At 47.7% G+C, this 17,747-nt stretch overlaps 1 protein-coding gene across 1 annotated transcript in view; it reads left to right on the top strand.

Moving 5' to 3' along the window:
- The first annotated feature begins 1,144 nt into the window (after positions 1-1,144).
- Positions 1,145-17,747, top strand: part of hdlbpb (high density lipoprotein binding protein b) — a 21,353-nt gene continuing 4,750 nt past the window's right edge. The window contains exons 1-24 of the mRNA XM_017438967.3: positions 1,145-1,291; positions 3,751-3,830; positions 4,724-4,825; positions 6,285-6,436; positions 6,552-6,767; positions 8,696-8,902; positions 9,100-9,315; positions 10,080-10,286; positions 10,467-10,574; positions 10,726-10,830; positions 11,372-11,450; positions 13,014-13,153; positions 13,233-13,337; positions 13,439-13,552; positions 13,634-13,720; positions 13,798-13,929; positions 14,056-14,274; positions 14,906-15,127; positions 16,038-16,256; positions 16,474-16,615; positions 16,759-16,886; positions 16,976-17,080; positions 17,187-17,321; positions 17,583-17,726. Of these exons, the coding sequence (XP_017294456.1) occupies positions 4,750-4,825; positions 6,285-6,436; positions 6,552-6,767; positions 8,696-8,902; positions 9,100-9,315; positions 10,080-10,286; positions 10,467-10,574; positions 10,726-10,830; positions 11,372-11,450; positions 13,014-13,153; positions 13,233-13,337; positions 13,439-13,552; positions 13,634-13,720; positions 13,798-13,929; positions 14,056-14,274; positions 14,906-15,127; positions 16,038-16,256; positions 16,474-16,615; positions 16,759-16,886; positions 16,976-17,080; positions 17,187-17,321; positions 17,583-17,726 (3,258 nt within the window). The 5' untranslated portion in view covers positions 1,145-1,291; positions 3,751-3,830; positions 4,724-4,749. The remainder of the gene's footprint in view (positions 1,292-3,750; positions 3,831-4,723; positions 4,826-6,284; positions 6,437-6,551; positions 6,768-8,695; positions 8,903-9,099; positions 9,316-10,079; positions 10,287-10,466; positions 10,575-10,725; positions 10,831-11,371; positions 11,451-13,013; positions 13,154-13,232; positions 13,338-13,438; positions 13,553-13,633; positions 13,721-13,797; positions 13,930-14,055; positions 14,275-14,905; positions 15,128-16,037; positions 16,257-16,473; positions 16,616-16,758; positions 16,887-16,975; positions 17,081-17,186; positions 17,322-17,582; positions 17,727-17,747) is intronic.

Below are 17,747 nucleotides of genomic sequence, written 5' to 3'. Positions count from 1 at the left end.
TTTTTTAATCAATTTTAACATTCTAAAGACTGATAAATGTCAAAAACATGAGTTTTTGTGATTTTTATCCGAGTTTCGCACAAGGATGTTTATTTGCTGCAGTAATCTATTTAACTCTACTTCCACCTAGTGTCTCACTTTGAGACAGACAATTTTAGGAAGCGACATGAATGAATTTTTGCGCTATTTCTAATATTTAAAAAATGAATTCTCTCATATATATGTTGCTCATTTAAATAAAGTATTTAAAAATGACAGAAATAAATCAAATTAACATCTTGGGAACCTTCACAAAAGGCTTACACATATCACAAACATCTGTAAAAGCTTTTTTTTCTTAAAATCAAATATTCTCACAACATTTAGACTTTAAAAAATGTTATTTTTATCTTTAAAATTTATATATTTGAGTCAAACATTTTCAAGTTAGCAGCTCGAACTGTGACATCTGTCAAGTTTGGGCTCGGAATCCTTTCATCTTAGACCTAAAAATAATTTTGTTTCCCAGCTGACTAATTCTTTTTCATATCTCGATCGTGTATTTTAATTTTTCTCTCAGTTTTTATCTGTTCCTCGCTGCATTTTGAGCCTGAACTGAACTTCAGAGTCAGCCTGGTGATCCGACTCTGAGGAGAGCAGGCCATCATGAATGAGAAGTAGACCCGGTCAGTTTGATGGGCGCGAGACGCAGCGGCAGCTAACAGCCCCGCGCGCTCCTCCGCTTTCCTATAACCCCGTCAGGATCCCGCGTTTAAGGTCACCGCCTCTAAATACGTCTCATCCGTGAAAACGGAGACCCCCCCAAAATTATATATATATAAATAAATAAAACGCGAATCCAGTTCAACTCGGAAGCGCTCGATGCGCAAAGATACTGCGGCATTTGCTTTATACCCATTGGCCACAGTGCACAGCCGTATCACTCCGCCGATGTTGTGCTGAAAAAAGGAACCCCGTCGGTGGAGGCGCCTTTCAAACGCGCCTGTTTTCAGCGCAAATGAGATAAAATCAAACGTCACAGTCTGACTCCTGGTTTTCAGTACGGGTAATGACACTTTTATCTGACAAAATTATTCATAATTTATATATATAATTTGTGCTTTCTATGGCAAAGTAAGAATCTCCACCACTTGCTGTATTCATTGCCTACGAATGTACGTCGGGTCTCGTCGCGGCGGGGGTACATTTTCCGGCACAACACCGAGAGAGGAAGCGCTCCTAAACCAATCACATCTGTGTTTACACCGTCACCTGTCAAACGCACACCCTCTGCTACATTTCTCTCTGAAAGGTAGGCTTTCTCGTGTTTATTTCAGCTGCGAATTAACGTTCAAATACAAACACGGTGGACGGAGTCGGAGCTCGGCAACGGGGGCGACAAAAACCCGGGATTGGTTTAGCTTCAGGGAGAAGGAGCTGGCGGGGGGGAGTAGGTGGGGGGACGGACAGAGGGGTTAGCGCACCCCCCCTCCCTCCAGAGCTAACGAGCTGGAGCTGGTTATCTGTCCGCCAGGGCTTGCTTTTTAGCCGATTATCGGAAAGTCCTTGCGCCTAATCGTCCCTCGCTGAGGTCGCGGCGTGTTAGCATGGCGGAGCGGGCTAACACGGCGTGGAAAAGCCCCTCGGAGTGGAGGGTTTTCATCCTGGCGGCGGCGGCGGCTAGCCGAGATGCTAACAGGACCCCACCATGCAGCGCGTCGTCCGTCCGGGCTGCATGTCGGGCTGTTTCTCTCCGAGCTGCTGCGCTTTGTTTCACCCCTTTCTCTTTAATTTGGTTGCTTTTTATCCCCATCACCTTAATATTAACCAAGGCTTGCTTGTAGCAATAATAAAACACGAAGAAAGCCATTAAATGGAAAGAAAAATGAGCTGCTGGTTCTTTAAAAAAAGGGTCCAATTATAAGACATTCCATGTGCAATCAGCCCTGGATTGGGGTTATGAAAATAAGTTGTATTTTAAACCACTCGCTTCACAGCGATAAACATGACCCCGTCCAACTCGTTTCAGATGTACTGATGCCACAATACTCAAAATGACCCTTATTTTTTTAACAAAGGTTCAGTTTATTAGTTGAAATGTTTGCTGTGCTGGGTTTATGAAATCTGCAAATCTTGGGGTTCTGATTTTCCAGGGTCGCCTCTGTCGAGTTTTGTTTCGCTGTGTTTCAGTTGTTGCCGTTCAGCTCTTGTTCGAGTAAGCGGCGCTAATGGAATGAGTTTGATTTTGCTAATTTTAGCCCTTAATGATTTCTTCGACACGCGCAGATCGCAGACCGATGGTTCTGTTTGATCGGCTGATTTCTTTCACGTCGGAAATGCTTCAGGTCGTTCAGGGTTATAATGAACCAAAAGCTGCGTCTGATGTGTTTCTTGCCTTGAAACATAATAAATATATATAATGTGGTGTGTGTGTGTGTATATATATAGACATCTGTTCTTTAAAATCAGAGCGCAGTTGAAGGATGAACAAATCCCCCCCCAAAAAAACTAAATGAAACTCTTGCACAGAGTTAACTTGGAGTAGGATTTTAATGCCTTCATCAGGTGATGCAAACTATTTCTACCCAGTTGTGTTTTGCTTCATTTTTCCGATATAAAATAAACATTATTGTAGGTGGCGTAGTGCAGCGTTGTCCAGTCCTGGTCGTGGAGAGCCACCATCCTGCAGGTTTTAGATGTTTCTCTGCTTCGACACGCCTGATTTAAATGACTGAGTGATTATCAGGCTTCTGCAGAACCTGAAGACCTGCTCAGGAGCAGAGAAACACCTAAAACCTGCAGGATGGTGGCCCTCCAGGACCAGGACTGGACACCACTGGCGTAGTGGTTCCATATTTATTTGATGTTTTGTGTTTTTTTATTTTTATCAAGAACAGCTTTTAAACACCAGAAACCACTCTCTGTTTTAGTGATAACTGATTATATCTTGAATCAGAAGCAAAGGGTTGGGGGGTGGTATTAAGAGGAAACGAACAGTCATTTCGTAAAATTTGTGTCAGAAGCTGTGCACGTCGGTAATCGTAATCATGTGCGGTGACGTGTTGCCGTGACTCGGGTCGGAAAAAATGGTGTCTGTGTTCGGCGTTCATCTTATCCAGAGTTTAGCGGAGCCGTGCGCGACTCTAACTGAGCCTTAATGCTTTGAGCGGTGCAGCTTTGTAGTTTAACAAAAGTCGGACTAAAACACCACAACTTCTTCCATATATAAGGTGCACTGTCGTTTTTTGGTAAAACGGAAGGCTTTTAAGTGCGCCTTATAGTCCAGAAAATATGGTCCCCCTGTAACTTTTGAAGAGTCCCGTGTGGTTTCCTAACACTGAACTTCATTTTGTTTTGGGATTTCTCGATGCGACTTTGCATCAATTAAACCGACTTACAGTGAAGACATAAAAGCTGGACATGTTCAGATGTGTTTCGCAGGTTTGAAGAGTTTTTCACTCTGAGGCAAAAAAGAGAGAAAAACAAAAAGAAATCAGAGGATGTCAGTTTTGTTGTTGCAGTGCAGTATTTTTTAGCGTTTCTCCCCCCACCACCTCAAATTTCCTGAGCTAGAAAGTGTTTAATCGCAGAGAGCTGAGGAGGAAGGAGGGTGGAGGGGTTAAAAAATAAATAAAAGGATTGTGAATCATATCCAGACAATGTAAGGTGCAGCGCAGTGTGGGTGTTTACAACATTAAGCCAGCCTTCGTGCTGGAGATCCATCTGATATACCGTGCTCACTTTCAGCCTCTCTGTTGTTTTGCCTCCCAGGAGCTGAAACACACACTCACGCTGAAGCGCCGACGGTAGCCGCTAACTGGACGGACTCTCTGGCAATCGACCTTTCGCAGGTGAGTTGGGAACTGGTGGACCGGGTCGAACCGAGCCCCTCTGACTGATCCCGCTCATTTATTTACGCAGCCTAAAGTTGGCGTCGCTGCGCGCTTCGGATGCGTGTTGAGTTCGGGTTACCGGCATGAATGCATAATCCAGATCTGATTGTTTTTTTATTTTTAATATTATGATTGTTGCAGGCGGTACTGTGTCAGGGGAATGCGTTTAGCCGGAACATGTCATAATAATGCAAAGTCACTCTTGTGCTTGCAAGAGTTATGATCCTGCAAGAAATGAAAGAAAAAAGAAACTTCTGTTTTCACGAAACCATCCTCACGTTGAGAGTTATTAGCTCCAGGCAGCTCTGGTATTATTTCGGCTGCAGAAAACAACACAAAAACAAGTAAAAAAAGATTAATGGAGAACATGGAACGTGAACCGCTGCAGTAGGTGTCGTTTCTGTGCGTCTCCACCCGTGTCAGAGGAACCCTCCTGGTAGAACGCCGTGATGCACGCGGGGACGGTGCATCAGAAGAATGTCGACGGCGGCGGCGGTTGTTTTTAGCCTCAGACACGCTCCTGGTGTTGTGATAGAGCTCCGATTCTCCCACCCCCTCCGAGGCTTTTGTGGCTCGCCGTGTTTGTTAACGCGTTAATTGGAGTATCTCAGGTGTGGCGAGGCGCTTCGGGGCGGCGCTGCGACGCCACAGAGGCGCGCGAGGTCCTTCTGGGGCTCGGAGCCGAGCACAGAGGGAAGGAGACCTCTCCCGTGCTCCTAATGACCTTCGCAGCTGGATCACCCTGTCGTCGACGTTAAGAGACGTGTCCAAGAGCTGGCTGCTTCGTCTGACATATCAAGGTTTTCGTTCATTCATGCTTTGTTTTGTAATGCGCCTGTGCTTGTTTTCAGTGGATAAGTGGAATAAGTCTTGAACCATGAGCTCAGTGGCAGTGTTGACCCCGGAGAGCTTTGAGGAGCACCGCAGCGGACTCAAAGACCAGGACATGACTGGTAACGTCCCTCCATCCTGTGTTAGGAAAGACTCGTCCTCCCGTTTCCTGTTTGTTCTCTTATTTCTGAGGGAGGTGCAGTAATGGGGGAGGGTTATGTATCAGGACGTAAGAAAGTGACCCGGTCTTTAACAGGTTGTGTAATTATTCAAATCTAACCTCAAGTGAACAAAAACACACACACAACAGATTCCACGGAGTCATTACTTGTTAATCAGAACTGTGTGAAAGAACTAAATCCACCCCATGATTCAGCTGCGATAACAATCAGTCACATGGCTGTAGAAGAACTTTGACCCACTCCTTCTTTACAGCACTGCTTCAGTTCTTTGAGGTTCTGCTCGGCTCTCTTCAGGTTCTGGACTTTAACTGGACCGTTCCAGAACCTGGATCCTCTTCTCGTTGAGTCGTTCTGTTGTAGAGCAGCTGCTGTTTGTGGATCATTGTCCTGTTTTAGGACCCAGTTTGGTCCAAACTTCAGCTGTTGGACAGATGTCCTCACGTTTGACTCTAGAGTCCTTTGGTCTCCAGAGGAGTTCAGGGTCGACTCGGTGACTGCGAGGAGCCCAAACCATCAGCCCTCCACCACCGTGCCGACAGCTGCTGTTTGGTTTTCTCCAGCCGTGCCGCTGTGCATTATGGGTAAACATGTCCACTCTGGTCCAGAGGACGTTGTTCCAGAAGTCTTCTGTTTCATTCAGATGAAACTCAGCCGGGCGGCCATGTTGTCTTCAGAGAGACGAGGTTTTCTCCTGCAGTCCTTCCAGACGAGACAAACATGTTCCGTCTTCTTCTGATTGTCCTGTCATGTCCTTTGACCTTTGACCTGCTAACTGAGGCCTGTAGAGTTTCTCTGGTCGTTGCACAGTCTGACCTCGGGGTGAATCTGCTGCGACCTCCACTCCCGGGCCGACAGGCGGCTGTTTGAAACGTGAAGAATCTTTCTCTCTGTTCGGAAATGACCTTTGACCCCTCCCAACAGCTGCTTCTCTCTGAGGTCATTGCTGATGTCTTTCCGCCCCGGCGTCGTGTTAACACACACACCTGTCCGCTCCGGAGCAGCGAAGCGATCAAACTGCTGCTGTTATGGAGGCGATCAGTTCATCGATACGTCTGATCAGCAGCTCCTGACTGCAGCTGAGGAAGCAGCAAAGATGGAGGCAGTTTTTAATTTGGCTTAATTTCTGTTTAACAAATAAAGACACGGTGGAATCTGTTGTGCGTTTTTCTTCACTTGAGGTTAGCTTTGAATCATTTTGGATTCTGATAAAAACCAGATCGTTTAAATTTCTCCTGACTTGTAGGAATCAGAGAGGTGGCGTTTCTTCTTCTGTTATTATTTTGTCTTTTTGACTGACTTCTAGTCTTTCCACCAGAGTTTTTATTTTTATAGTTCATAATCCTCCTGTGTTTTTTTGTTTTCCTTCTCTCCTTTCTTTATCTCGGCCCCTCTGGGCCAGGTTGCGTCCCGGAGGATGAGGCCTACATTCCCACCTATTTGGAGGCCTTCCCTCCGCTGCCGGAGAAGGGGGCACCAGGGGAGAAAACCGGGGAGCCAGCTTCGGCCTGGGGGAGCAAGATCAGGCCCATCAAAGCCTCTGTTATCACCCAGGTAAACGGAGCCACTGCGGTAAACACACGGAAAGGTTTAAACACGCCGATACGATTTTTTTATTTAAAAAAAAAAAGCAAACGCTTCTCAGGAACTCTGATTTTCCTCCAACCAGGTGTTCCACGTGCCCCTGGAGGAGCGCCGCTACAAGGACAACAGCCAGTTTGGGGAGGGAGAGGAGGCCAAGGTGTGCCTGGACATCATGCAGCGAACCGGCGCGCACATCGAGCTGTCCCTGGCCAAAGACCAGGGCCTGTCCATCATGGTCACTGGGAAACTGGACTCGGTTATGAAGGCTCGCAAGGAAATCGTAGCTCGCCTGCAGACGCAGGTAAACGAATCCTTGCACTTGTATAAATATTCAACATTTTGGAGCTCTGGAGTCAGAGGAAGGGAAAAAAAAAGTTCAATTATTAAAGGCTGTCTAAGGAGTTTTTTCCGGTATTAATTGCAAACATAATACATGTGTAGTAAATCTCTGTGGACTGTAGACCAGGAGGGTCACGATCATGCATGTTTTAGATGTTTATCTTCTCCAGCACTCCTGATTTAAATAAAGGAGCCTTTACCGGGCTTCTGCAGAACTCGATGACGAGCCGAGGAGGTATTTTAACCGTTTGAAACAGGTGTGTTAGATCAGGCCCTTTCATTTTTAAATAATGTTATAAGGCGTTGTATACACGTAATAAATGTCTTTTTAACTTATAACCTTCATAACATGCTGTTGTAGTCCTCACTTACATGCTGTCATTGATTGGTGTTTAGTAAGACGTGAATATTGACTGATTTGTGTCGAATCAGGGATGAACGCAGACCAGCTGTGAACCGACGCAGTTTTGGGATTAAATCGGCCTGTTATGTTCTTGTACCGATAAAATCGGATCCGTTTCATGATTAAATTGAAAGTCTGCAAGCCAGTTTGGTTCTACAGACTTTAAAGAAGTGCAGTTTGTGTAAGAAGAACATAAACATGCATTATAATCGTAGACGAGGTCTGCGAAATGACTAATTACAGCTAAACAAATTAGAAAAAATTATCTTTGATCATGCAGCAGGAAGGTTAGAGCTACAGGACGTGACCCAACAAGAGTCAACGCCTCAATAATCTTTTTTTTTTTTAGTTTTTTTCCTAATTTTACCAAGAGCAAAGTCCTGTTTGTTTACATCGAGAGGCAGGACTTAAAACTTGTCCCGTGGTCGACGCTGTAACGGCTCCGGCTTCGACTTCCTGTCTGGTAATTCCAATAATTTGTCACGTGTCTGTGATAAAGAGCCGAACGCCCGTCTTAGCTTCTCTTCTTCTGGTCGCACTTCCTGCTGTTTAGCAGCGACGTTTCCTTGTCTGCGACATCCGCGGTCTAAGGGGAGAACTGTGGCGGCGCCGGTAAAAACGGCAACAAACACCCTGAAAGTGTGCTTCATCCTGATCGAGCGATGCACCACCACACACCTTAAGGAGGGGGGGGGTTCTAAAGCCAAGTAAAGAGTGATTTTTTTTGAGGGTGTAAATGTTGTTTTTTAATCTTCTGATTAGCCTTCATTTGACAGTGATGCGAATTTCAGTTTGTCTAATCTGATAAACTATTTAATTTAGAAGTTTTAAACTCCGTAAAGTTAAAGATTTGCTTATATGCAAGTTCAAAGTGCTTATTTTATTCCACTGACCAAATGTTTGCTAAAATTTTGGGTTGGACCAGATTAGATGAAAGTTTAAAAGCTCCCTCTTCCATCTTTGCTTAATGTGCAGATTCTCGGAGTTACGTTTAATTTATTTATATCTCTAAAAGATGAGGGAGACGTCTGAAAGTTGCCCGCTGAGCTCGGCTTTGTGCTGACAGACGAAGCGAACCCCTGAACTCTTGATTTTCTTGAATGTGACGCTCCAGTAAATCAGGGATGTAACGACGATAGGGACACAGACGGCTCTCATAGTTGTTCGTCTTTGATAACTCAGTCTAGAGACACTCGGAGAGGGTTGGAAAAGAAAAAGGTCGGTTAAGGACAAAAAGCGGAGCTGAAAGTTGGCCGTCAGCTCCCAGAGGGCGGCCCCTTTCAGGCTGATCTCCGCCTCAGCTGCTCTGAACTTCACTTCTTCAGCCAAGCTGCAGTTATCAACACGACACTGCAGGAAAAACGTTGCCGTCTTTGGAACGGATGGACGCTTTTCATTCGTTTCTTTTTAATAATATCACAGCTCAACTCGGTCGTTTTCCACCGCGGAGTGACGCCAACTCACATCTTTCCTTCCTCCCCCCCCAGGCATCCGCCACGGTCGCCATCCCCAAAGAGCACCATCGCTTCGTCATCGGCAAGAACGGCGAGAAGCTGCAGGAGCTCGAGCTGAAGACCGCCACCAAGATCGCCATTCCACGACCCGACGACCCCAGCGCCAACATCCGCATCACCGGCACCAAGGAGGGCATCGAGAAGGCTCGCCACGAAATCCTTCTGATCTCGGCCGAGCAGGTTGGTCAGGGTTGGCTTGTTTTAGGTTTTTGCAAAAAATATCTTTTAAACCACCGGACGGATCTCAATGAAACGCCCCGTAGAGATTAACCTCTGTCTGTGCCGCTACAACCAGTTAACCTCTGCGGTCAGTCTAATTCACGATGGCCGCCACAGCCGGCATGACTGCCCTGTTTGTCGTCCTCCTCCTCGGGCAGGACAAGCGAGCGGTGGAGCGCCTCTCCCTGGAGAAGGCCTTCCACCCCTTCATCGCCGGAGCGCACAACCGGCTGGTGCAGGAGCTGAGCCAGGAGACGGGCGCCCGCATCAGCATCCCCCCGCCCAGCCTGCCGAAGGACGAGATCGTCATCACGGGAGAGAAGGAAGCCGTCGCCCTGGCGGTCAGCCGCATCCGAGCCATCTACGAAGACAAGGTGGGCGCCGAAACGAGGGTTTCTTTTCTTCTTCCGTTCATGTGCGCCCGAGGGTTTGATTTAGTCCCAAATTTAGTCCCGAATCGCATTTTTTAAATGAAGAATTCATCGTGAGCGAGATGAAGTTTTCCCTTCATTTATTCGGATGCTTCACAGACATTCAGGGTGTTGCCATCTCTCAGAATCTGTTACGAACCGTCAGTGACGGAGTTAGAAAAACACCTAGTGGAACCGGAGGAACTCTGAGGGTTTTTTTTCTCGCCTGGTTGTCGTTTCGCTTCTCACTTCTTTGCTCCGCCCCCTTGGATCCCTTCAAACTCCTCGACATAAAATAAACAAATCTGTTTGTTTGTTTGGGTTTTATTGTTGTTTTTCAGTTGTGATTTTTTCATTTTCCAAATCTCGTTTGTCTGATGAGATCGAACGTAAAGGCATCAGACGGATGGTTCCAACACGGAGAGGAAGTGTGTGTGTGAGTGTGTGTGTGTGTACACTCGATGAGCTCCTTTGATTGGCAAGACGGAGACGATGCGGAGAGAAAATTGGATTTCAGAGGAGAACAACAGGATGGGAATACTAATGTTGTTTAGTGCAGAAGTATGAGAGGCAAAAACAAAATGGGTCTTCCTGAGCGGTCACCTCTCGTCTCCTCCGTCTGCTAATCCACGCCGGCTTCTTCGAGCCTTTCTCCGTTTTTCTTCTCGCTCGTGGTTTGGGTTCTCCCCCCAGCTCTCACCGGCCTCTGGTCTTGTTCCCCCCCGCAGAAGAGGAAGACCACGACCATCTCGGTGGAGGTGAAGAAGTCCCAGCACAAGTACATCATCGGTCCGAAGGGCAACACCCTGCAGGAGATCCTGGAGGCCACCGGCGTGTCGGTGGAGATGCCGCCGCTGGACTCGGCCTCGGAAACCATCATCCTGAGGGGCGAGCCCGACAAGCTGGGGCCCGCGCTCACGCAGGTGTACGCCAAGGTGAGGACGGGGCCGAGACGGGGCGGGGGTGGGGGGGTTAACTTCATACAGATCACTCCTCAAATGCAGCCGTAATTAAATAATTTTTTGTTTTTTTATTAGCTGCAGTTACACACCCTTCTTGAGTTTTTAATAAAAGACTCGTGTGTTAACCTGAACCTTACCTGTGTGTGTGTTCAGGCCAAGAGTGTGATGGTGGTGGAGGTCAGCGCCCCCGCTTGGCTTCATCGCTTCATCATCGGCAAGAAAGGGCAGAACATCGGGCGGATCACGCTGCAGCTGCCGCGGGTAATGGCCGAGCAAAATCCGGCTGACGTCGGCAGAATTCTTTGGATTGATTGGATGTTGTGGAAGCAGGATGGGAGATTTAAAGGTTGACTGCGGCAGACGTTCGGAGGAGAAGGCGGGGTTCTTTAAGTGGGTCCGTTAACGGTTTCAGGTTCACATCGAGTTCACGGACGGCGAGGAGCGCATCAGTCTGGAGGGGCCGACGGAGGAGGTGGAGCAGGCTCAGGCCCAGATCCAGGAGATCATCCAGGACCTGGTCAGCACACACACACACACTCAAAAAGCTCAGGTTTTAGACAACATTTCAGGTGATTTCTCTCTATAAATAAAGATTATCTAGTTTTTTTACAACTTTAAGGTTAAAGAAAACTCCTGTGACTACATAGCCAAATAATTACAAATGAACAATAAAGTTGTTATATTTTAGGTCAGGTTTAACCTCTTTAGGTAAACTGAAAACCTTCAGGATTCAGGAAAGTGTTTATGTTTATGAAATACCCTTAAAAAAAAAGGAATTTTAGCTCCTAGTTAACTGAGATTAATATTATCTGTAGGTTATAATTATCGTTTTAATCTGAGAATCTGCATTGATAAAATGAAACTTATAAGATGCATCTTTATAGAGTTTTATATTTAAAGGTGGTTGAATATTCTCACCTAAAATAAGATCTCCTTCAGCCTTTAAATGAAGACACTTAGAGGAACACAGACTAAAACCGCTCCAGGTTTGAGGGGAACTGTGGACAAAATGTGGAGCCACATTTTTCCAAACCTTTGTTCCGTCTCTGTGTGTCCAGCTGGTGAGGATGGACTACACCGAAGTCATCATAGATCCACGCTTCCACAGACACCTCATCGGGAAGAACGGCGCCAACAGTGAGTGGATTTGTGTCTCCTGCTGACGGCGGCAGAAAAACAAGCCGGTCTGCTAACCTTTGGGATCGTTGGGGATTTAAAGGCGCCGACGGAGCTCGCTGTGGATTTTTTTAAAATTTATTTTTAGAGAAGTTTTTATTCAGGGAAGTCTTTGAAGACTCCGGGAGGGTTCGAGTCGCGTTAATGACTGCAAAGATTAACAGAGTGACCACGTCAGGGTGGGTTTTTGACATTTCAGATACGTCAGAGCTCCAAACTGTTCGCTGTGGTCGGAGGAAACAATGAATTTGTCTCTATTTTCTCAGAGCAGGCGTGCTGATCCAGAAGCTGGTTTTCTTCCTCCATATCTGACTGCGCGGCATTTCTTTTTACCAGAGTTTTAAGATCGTACGTTTACGGTGTAACAGCCGGATCAGTTTCACAGCCTCCGCCAACGACATGTCGCAGCTTCTAGCGATCCCACGCTAAACGTCCGTTTGACGCAAATACGATGTGGTGTAAATATCTGCAACGCAGCGAACACTCCGGCAGTAATATTTTTAAAGTTTTGAGATGTTTTGGAGGTGGTCATTCCTCTTTTTCTCCAAACTGGGAACGAGCTGACGACTCAAAAGTAGTTAAAAAATAATCTTTAAAGTATTTAGCACCGGTCTGATCCATCGTACTGTAAAAACAAGATGAAGTATTTGTTCAGGTGGAAGCAGTGACCGGACAGCACGTGTTTTCACGTCGTACACATCGATTTAAACATGTTTAGCTGTTTTTATATAAATCCTTTTAAGCATTTTTGTTGCTCGGTGATTTAAAAGCCTCAAAATAACTTGTAAATACGTTTCTGACTCAAAAGAAACGCCTCAAGTTTGTATATTTATTTGTACAAAACTCAATTTCCTCTGTAGGAAAGTTATTTTTATTAAACGGGTGACATGTCCGTCTGTGGCCATTTTCCTGTCTGAGCAAACTTAAACTGCACAGCTGGAGACCGCATGGGAAAAGGGTGATCCCTATTGATTTCAAAGTCACGGGGGTCAGAGGTCATCCCCTTGTTGAAAGACCTCTTATATGAAGAGCTTTTATCACAGAAATGTCCGACTTCACACCTGGACACCTCGTGGGTCTACAATGATCCCTTTTTAAATTCTAGGTCACGGGGTCAAAGGTCAAGGTCACAGGTCACCCCTTTCTTTAAAGAGCTCAGCTGGACACCTCCTGGGTCTACGGTGATCCCGATTGATTTCAGGGTCAATGTAGCAGGTCGTCCTTTTTGTTTTAAACCTCGTCTCTCCTTCAGCTTCACGTCCAACTAGTGAGGAAATGTCCAACCCTTCGTCCCCAAGGTTGCACCGACAGACGGGCGTGTTACGAACTCCTGTTTTACAGATAATTATCTAAACTCGCCACATTTCTGTCGAATCAGAGAGTGACACCTTACAGCGGAGAATTAGTTTCAAGTTTCTTTGCACGTCAGACACTCGGGGAGACGTTCCTTTTTCTTTTCCCCGTTTGTTTTATTTATTTTTATTCCTCTTGTGCCGCGCCGACGATCTCCCTCCCGTTCCGCAGTCAATCGGATCAAGGAGCAGTACAAAGTGTCGGTGAGGATCCCGCAGGACTCCGAGAGAAGCAACCTGGTTCGCATCGAAGGAGACCCGAAGGGGGTGCAGCTGGCGCGAAGAGAGCTCATCGAGATGGTCCAGAGGATGGTGAGGAGGTTCCAGGCGGCTCGTTCTGGTAGAAGCTAAACGAGTTTCTTTGACACTTAACGCATTTTTTTTCCCCCAGGAAAATGAGCGCACCAAAGACCTGATCGTGGAGCAGAAGTTCCACCGGACAATCATCGGACAGAAGGGAGAAAAGATCAAAGAAGTTCGAGACAAGTTTCCTGAGGTGAGGTTTGCCTCGAAACACTTTTATCAGTTCTGTAAAAAGGTCCTATTTCCACTCGGCTTTAATTTAACGCCTTTACCTTCGTCTCTCTTGGCTTTTAGGTCATTATTAACTTTCCTGACCCGTCGCAGAAGAGCGACATCGTCCAGCTGAGGGGCCCGAAGAACGAGGTGGAGAAATGTGCCAAGTTCCTGCAGAAGATCATCGCGGACCTGGTACAACCTCGCGCGCTCCCTCTCTCCGTTCCCGCCCGTCTCCGCTCCGACTCACGGCGTTTTTATTTCTGCCCTCTGCAGATTGAGAACAGCTTCTCCATCTCCGTTCCCATCTTCAAGCAGTTCCACAAGAACATCATCGGGAAAGGCGGCGCCAACATCAAAAAGGTGAGGCGAGCGCGGGTCTGCCGGCGAGCGCACACGCGAGCGACACGTAAAGTAACCGTGACGGTTTCTGCCCGCAGATCCGCGAGGAGACGAACACTAAGATCGACCTGCCGACGGAAAACAGCAACTCGGAGATGATCGTCATCACGGGGAAGAAGAGCAACTGCGAGGCTGCCAGAGACCGAGTCCTCGCCATCCAGAGGGAACTGGTGAGATGACAGCGTCCTGCGTCTAAAAACTAAAACTAATCAGCTAAAATAATGATTGTACTGTTTTTTTTAATTTAAGAAATGTGTTTCAGATGCTAAAATATTCCCAATCCTTCACCTCCTCAGGCCAACATCAAGGAGACGGAGGTCACCATCCCGGCCAAGCTGCACAACTCTCTGATCGGCTCCAAGGGCTGCCTGGTGCGCTCCATCATGGAGGACTGCGGAGGCGTCCACATCCACTTCCCCTCCGAGGGCTCCGGCTCCGACAAAGTCACCATCAGAGGCCCCGCGGGCGAGGTGGAGAAGGCCAAGAAGCAGCTGCTGCAGCTGGCCGAAGAGAAGGTCGGTGCGAACGCTCTGAAGTGCTCTATGGGACGTCGGGAAGTCGGTTGGCGGTCACGTGGTCATTTTCGCTCGCACCTTTAATCGTTAAAACACCTTCTCAGCTCTCCTGTCCTCGTACAGATGTTTGCTTCCCTCACCGTGACCAGACGTGTTCATTAAACCGACTGAGACGGTGGACAGTAACGAGCGAACCAAGGGGACGTCTCCCCCACGCCGCCCGGGCCGAGGTGCTCTTCCTCCCAGGCCGCCGCAGCCGCGACAAGCCGCCTGCGTCTCCGCTGTCTTTTTAAACTCACAGGTTTCTAAGTTTCTGCTGGAACAGCCGTAAAGTCGGCTCCATTAGAGCTCACCGGCTTTTCCCTCATAAACAAACTTCTGACCAATCACACGACGCCTGGCGCAAACCGGCCCGGGGCCTCGTGTCGAGGAGCGGTTAACGAAGCCGCTATGAGAACAAAATGGCTCAAGTTTGGTCACTGAACCACGTGACCGAGAGCCGACTTCCTGACTTCTCCTGGAGTGTAACAGCAGCTTCAGTCGGAGCAGAGATGTTCTGTCCGCTGATGGATTCAAAACACTCATTCCTGTTTTTTTTAAATTTATTTATCTTCTCGTCTTCGTCTTCCAGCAAGTCAACAACTTCACCGCCGAGCTGCAGGCCAAACCAGAGTACCACAAGTTCCTGATCGGGCGGGGCGGCGCCAACATCCGGCGCGTGCGGGACCGGACGGGCGCCCGGATCATCTTCCCGTCGCCCGACGACACCGAGCAGGAGCTGATCACCATTGTAGGGAAGGAGGAAGCTGTCCGCCAGGCCCAGAGGGAGCTGGAGAGTCTGGTCAAAAACCTGGTAACTTTTTGTTTGCTTTATTTCCTACATTACTTACGTTTTTGCTTGATTTTACCTTCTTGTTCCTTCCACCTGTTGCAGATTTCCTGTTTTAAATAAAAACACATCCATACAGCTCTCTCTTCAGTCGTTTTAGATTCAAATTATTAAAAACAATCTGTAGATTTAAGCTTTTTTGTTTTATATTAGTTGTGTTAGTTTTCTGCTCCATTATTTTTATTTATTAAACATCATTTTTTCTCATTTAAAGTTTATTTTATTGCGATATAACGTCTGTTTTTCGCTCAGGATTTCATTTTGGTTTAACTGATTGCTTTCTGTTTTTAAAGAAACAGTTCAAATAGTTCAAAGTGCGGTTCTGTGCAAAGCTTATGAACAATTAACATCTTACCTGTTGTGGATAGCTCTTTGACGGACCTCAGTTTGGACAAACTGTTTAATTCTCGCCGGGTTGGCGAGCGAACGGCTGATCCGAGGTCAGATCTGTGCCATCTTAAGACAGCTCCGATTTCAGAAATGTCCTTGCATTTTAGGCAAACGCCATTTTGTAAACCTTTACGTCGCCGTCAGTTTTGAATCATACTTATTTACCTAGAAATCGGAGCAAGTATGAGCAGCAGCAGCTGGCTGTAGCACTTTCAGCAGGAATGTGATGAATTAGCGGCGTAGTCCGACATTTATAGCAACGTAAAGGTTTATAAGTTGAGGTTTGCGTGAACAGCTGTGATGAGTTAGCCGTTAGCTCGTCAGTCCGCTCCAAATTAAACATCGTCTCCAAACTGCGTTCGTTTTTTTTTTTTTTTTTTTACAACCTTTTCCCACGTCAAAACTTTCTGAACTATCCCTTTAAAAACCAAGCCTCCCTTTCCTAAACCCCGCCCTCTGACGAGTTTCCTGGCCCTTCCTGCAGGACGACGTCGTGGAGGACAGCATGGAGGTGGACGTCCGCCACCACCGCCACTTCGTGTGCCGGCGAGGCCAGGTGCTGCGGGAGCTGGCGGAGGAGTACGGCGGCGTGGCCGTGAGCTTCCCGCGCACCGGCTCCAACAGCCAGAGGGTCACGCTGAAGGGAGCCAAGGACTGCGTGGAGGCGGCCAAGAAGCGCATTCAGGAGATCATAGAGGACCTGGTGAGACGGGAACCAGAGTACTAGTTAAAGTACTAGTAGAAAGACTAGTTAAGTGGGAGAAATTAAAGAAATGGTTGTTTTTAGTGGGATGAAGCTTAATTTTTCAGCACCTCAGACAAAGAGACAAACATGTTCGTTTATTCTCAATGGATGCCAAAAACAAACAAAAAAAAAACCTGAACGCTTTAATTAGCTTTTCTTGTTTCTCTGTGCGCAGGAGTCCCAGGTGAGCGTGGAAGTGGCCATCCCCCAGCGCTACCACCGCGCCATCATGGGGCCCAAAGGCTGCCGCATCCAGCACATCACCCGGGAGCACGAGGTCCAAATCAAGTTCCCCGAGAGAGACGACGGCGCCGCAGGTTAGAAACGCGGCGGCGGGGGGTGGGGTTGTGTTTGAAAGCGGTTCCGACTCTCTCTCTCTCTCTCTCTCCGTCTCTGAGCTGCGACGTCCTAGAAGCAGCCTTTAAACGGCTCGAATCTGTTGTCTGCGGTGAACTCGCAGGTCAGGAGGCGTCGCCGCAGGAGAACGGTGACGTCAGTCCCGAGGCGGAGTTCGTCCCCCGCAAATGCGACCTCATCGCCATCTCCGGACGGGCAGAGAAGTGCGAGCTGGCCAAAGCAGCTCTGCTGGTAGGCGCCGTTTCAGTTCGGTTAAGTCTTTTTTTTTTTTTTCCTTATCACCGCCTTCGAAGACGCACTCTGACGTCTTCGCCCTGCAGGCGCTGGTGCCCATAACGGAGGACGTCGAGGTCTCCTACGACCTCCATCGCTACATCATCGGCCAGAAGGGCAGCGGAATCAGGAAGATGATGGAGGAGTACGAGGTCAGCTGAGCGCCGCTCGCCGCACGTTGTCGGCTCAGAAAGAAAAGGGGGCGGTCCCCGAGGATGTTGTGTTTTCACATGTGTGGGTGGGGTTTTGTGTGTGCAGGTGAACATCTGGGTGCCGCAGCCAGAGAAGCAGCTGGACGTGATCAAGGTGACGGGCCTGGCGGCCAACGTGGCGCGAGCCAAGCACGGTCTGCTGGAGAGGGTGAAGGAGCTGCAGGCCGAGCAGGAGGACCGGGTACGAACTTCTGATTCCCTCTGTGTTTCAGTTGTGACGTCACAGCCTCGACTTTGTTCCCTCATCGTCTCTACGCATCAGGAGCTTTAGAAAACGTCAGAAAAATATGATTGAAACAGAGAAAATACCACATTATTAGTATTCTGTTACAGCACCAGTAGAGTCAGGAAGTGGTAGTTCTGTTAGCGATCAGCACGTCTTTTTTTTCCTACTTCTAAAAACACGTATGACAGTAAAGATGGCGTCTCCGTCTCCTCGCAGGCCCTGCGCAGTTTCAAGGTCACCATGTCGGTGGATCCAAAGTTTCATCCGAAGATTATCGGCCGCAAGGGGGCCGTCATCTCCCAGATCCGAAAGGACCACGACGTCAGCATCCAGTTCCCCGACAAAGGAGACGAGCAGCAGGTCTGCGCTTTTTTCCTCTGC

The sequence above is a fragment of the Kryptolebias marmoratus genome, linkage group LG7, assembly GCF_001649575.2.
Source record: "Kryptolebias marmoratus isolate JLee-2015 linkage group LG7, ASM164957v2, whole genome shotgun sequence".
NCBI lineage: Eukaryota > Metazoa > Chordata > Actinopteri > Cyprinodontiformes > Rivulidae > Kryptolebias > Kryptolebias marmoratus.
The sequence above is the reverse complement of the archived record's forward strand: the minus strand, read 5'-3'. Positions and strand labels throughout refer to the sequence as shown.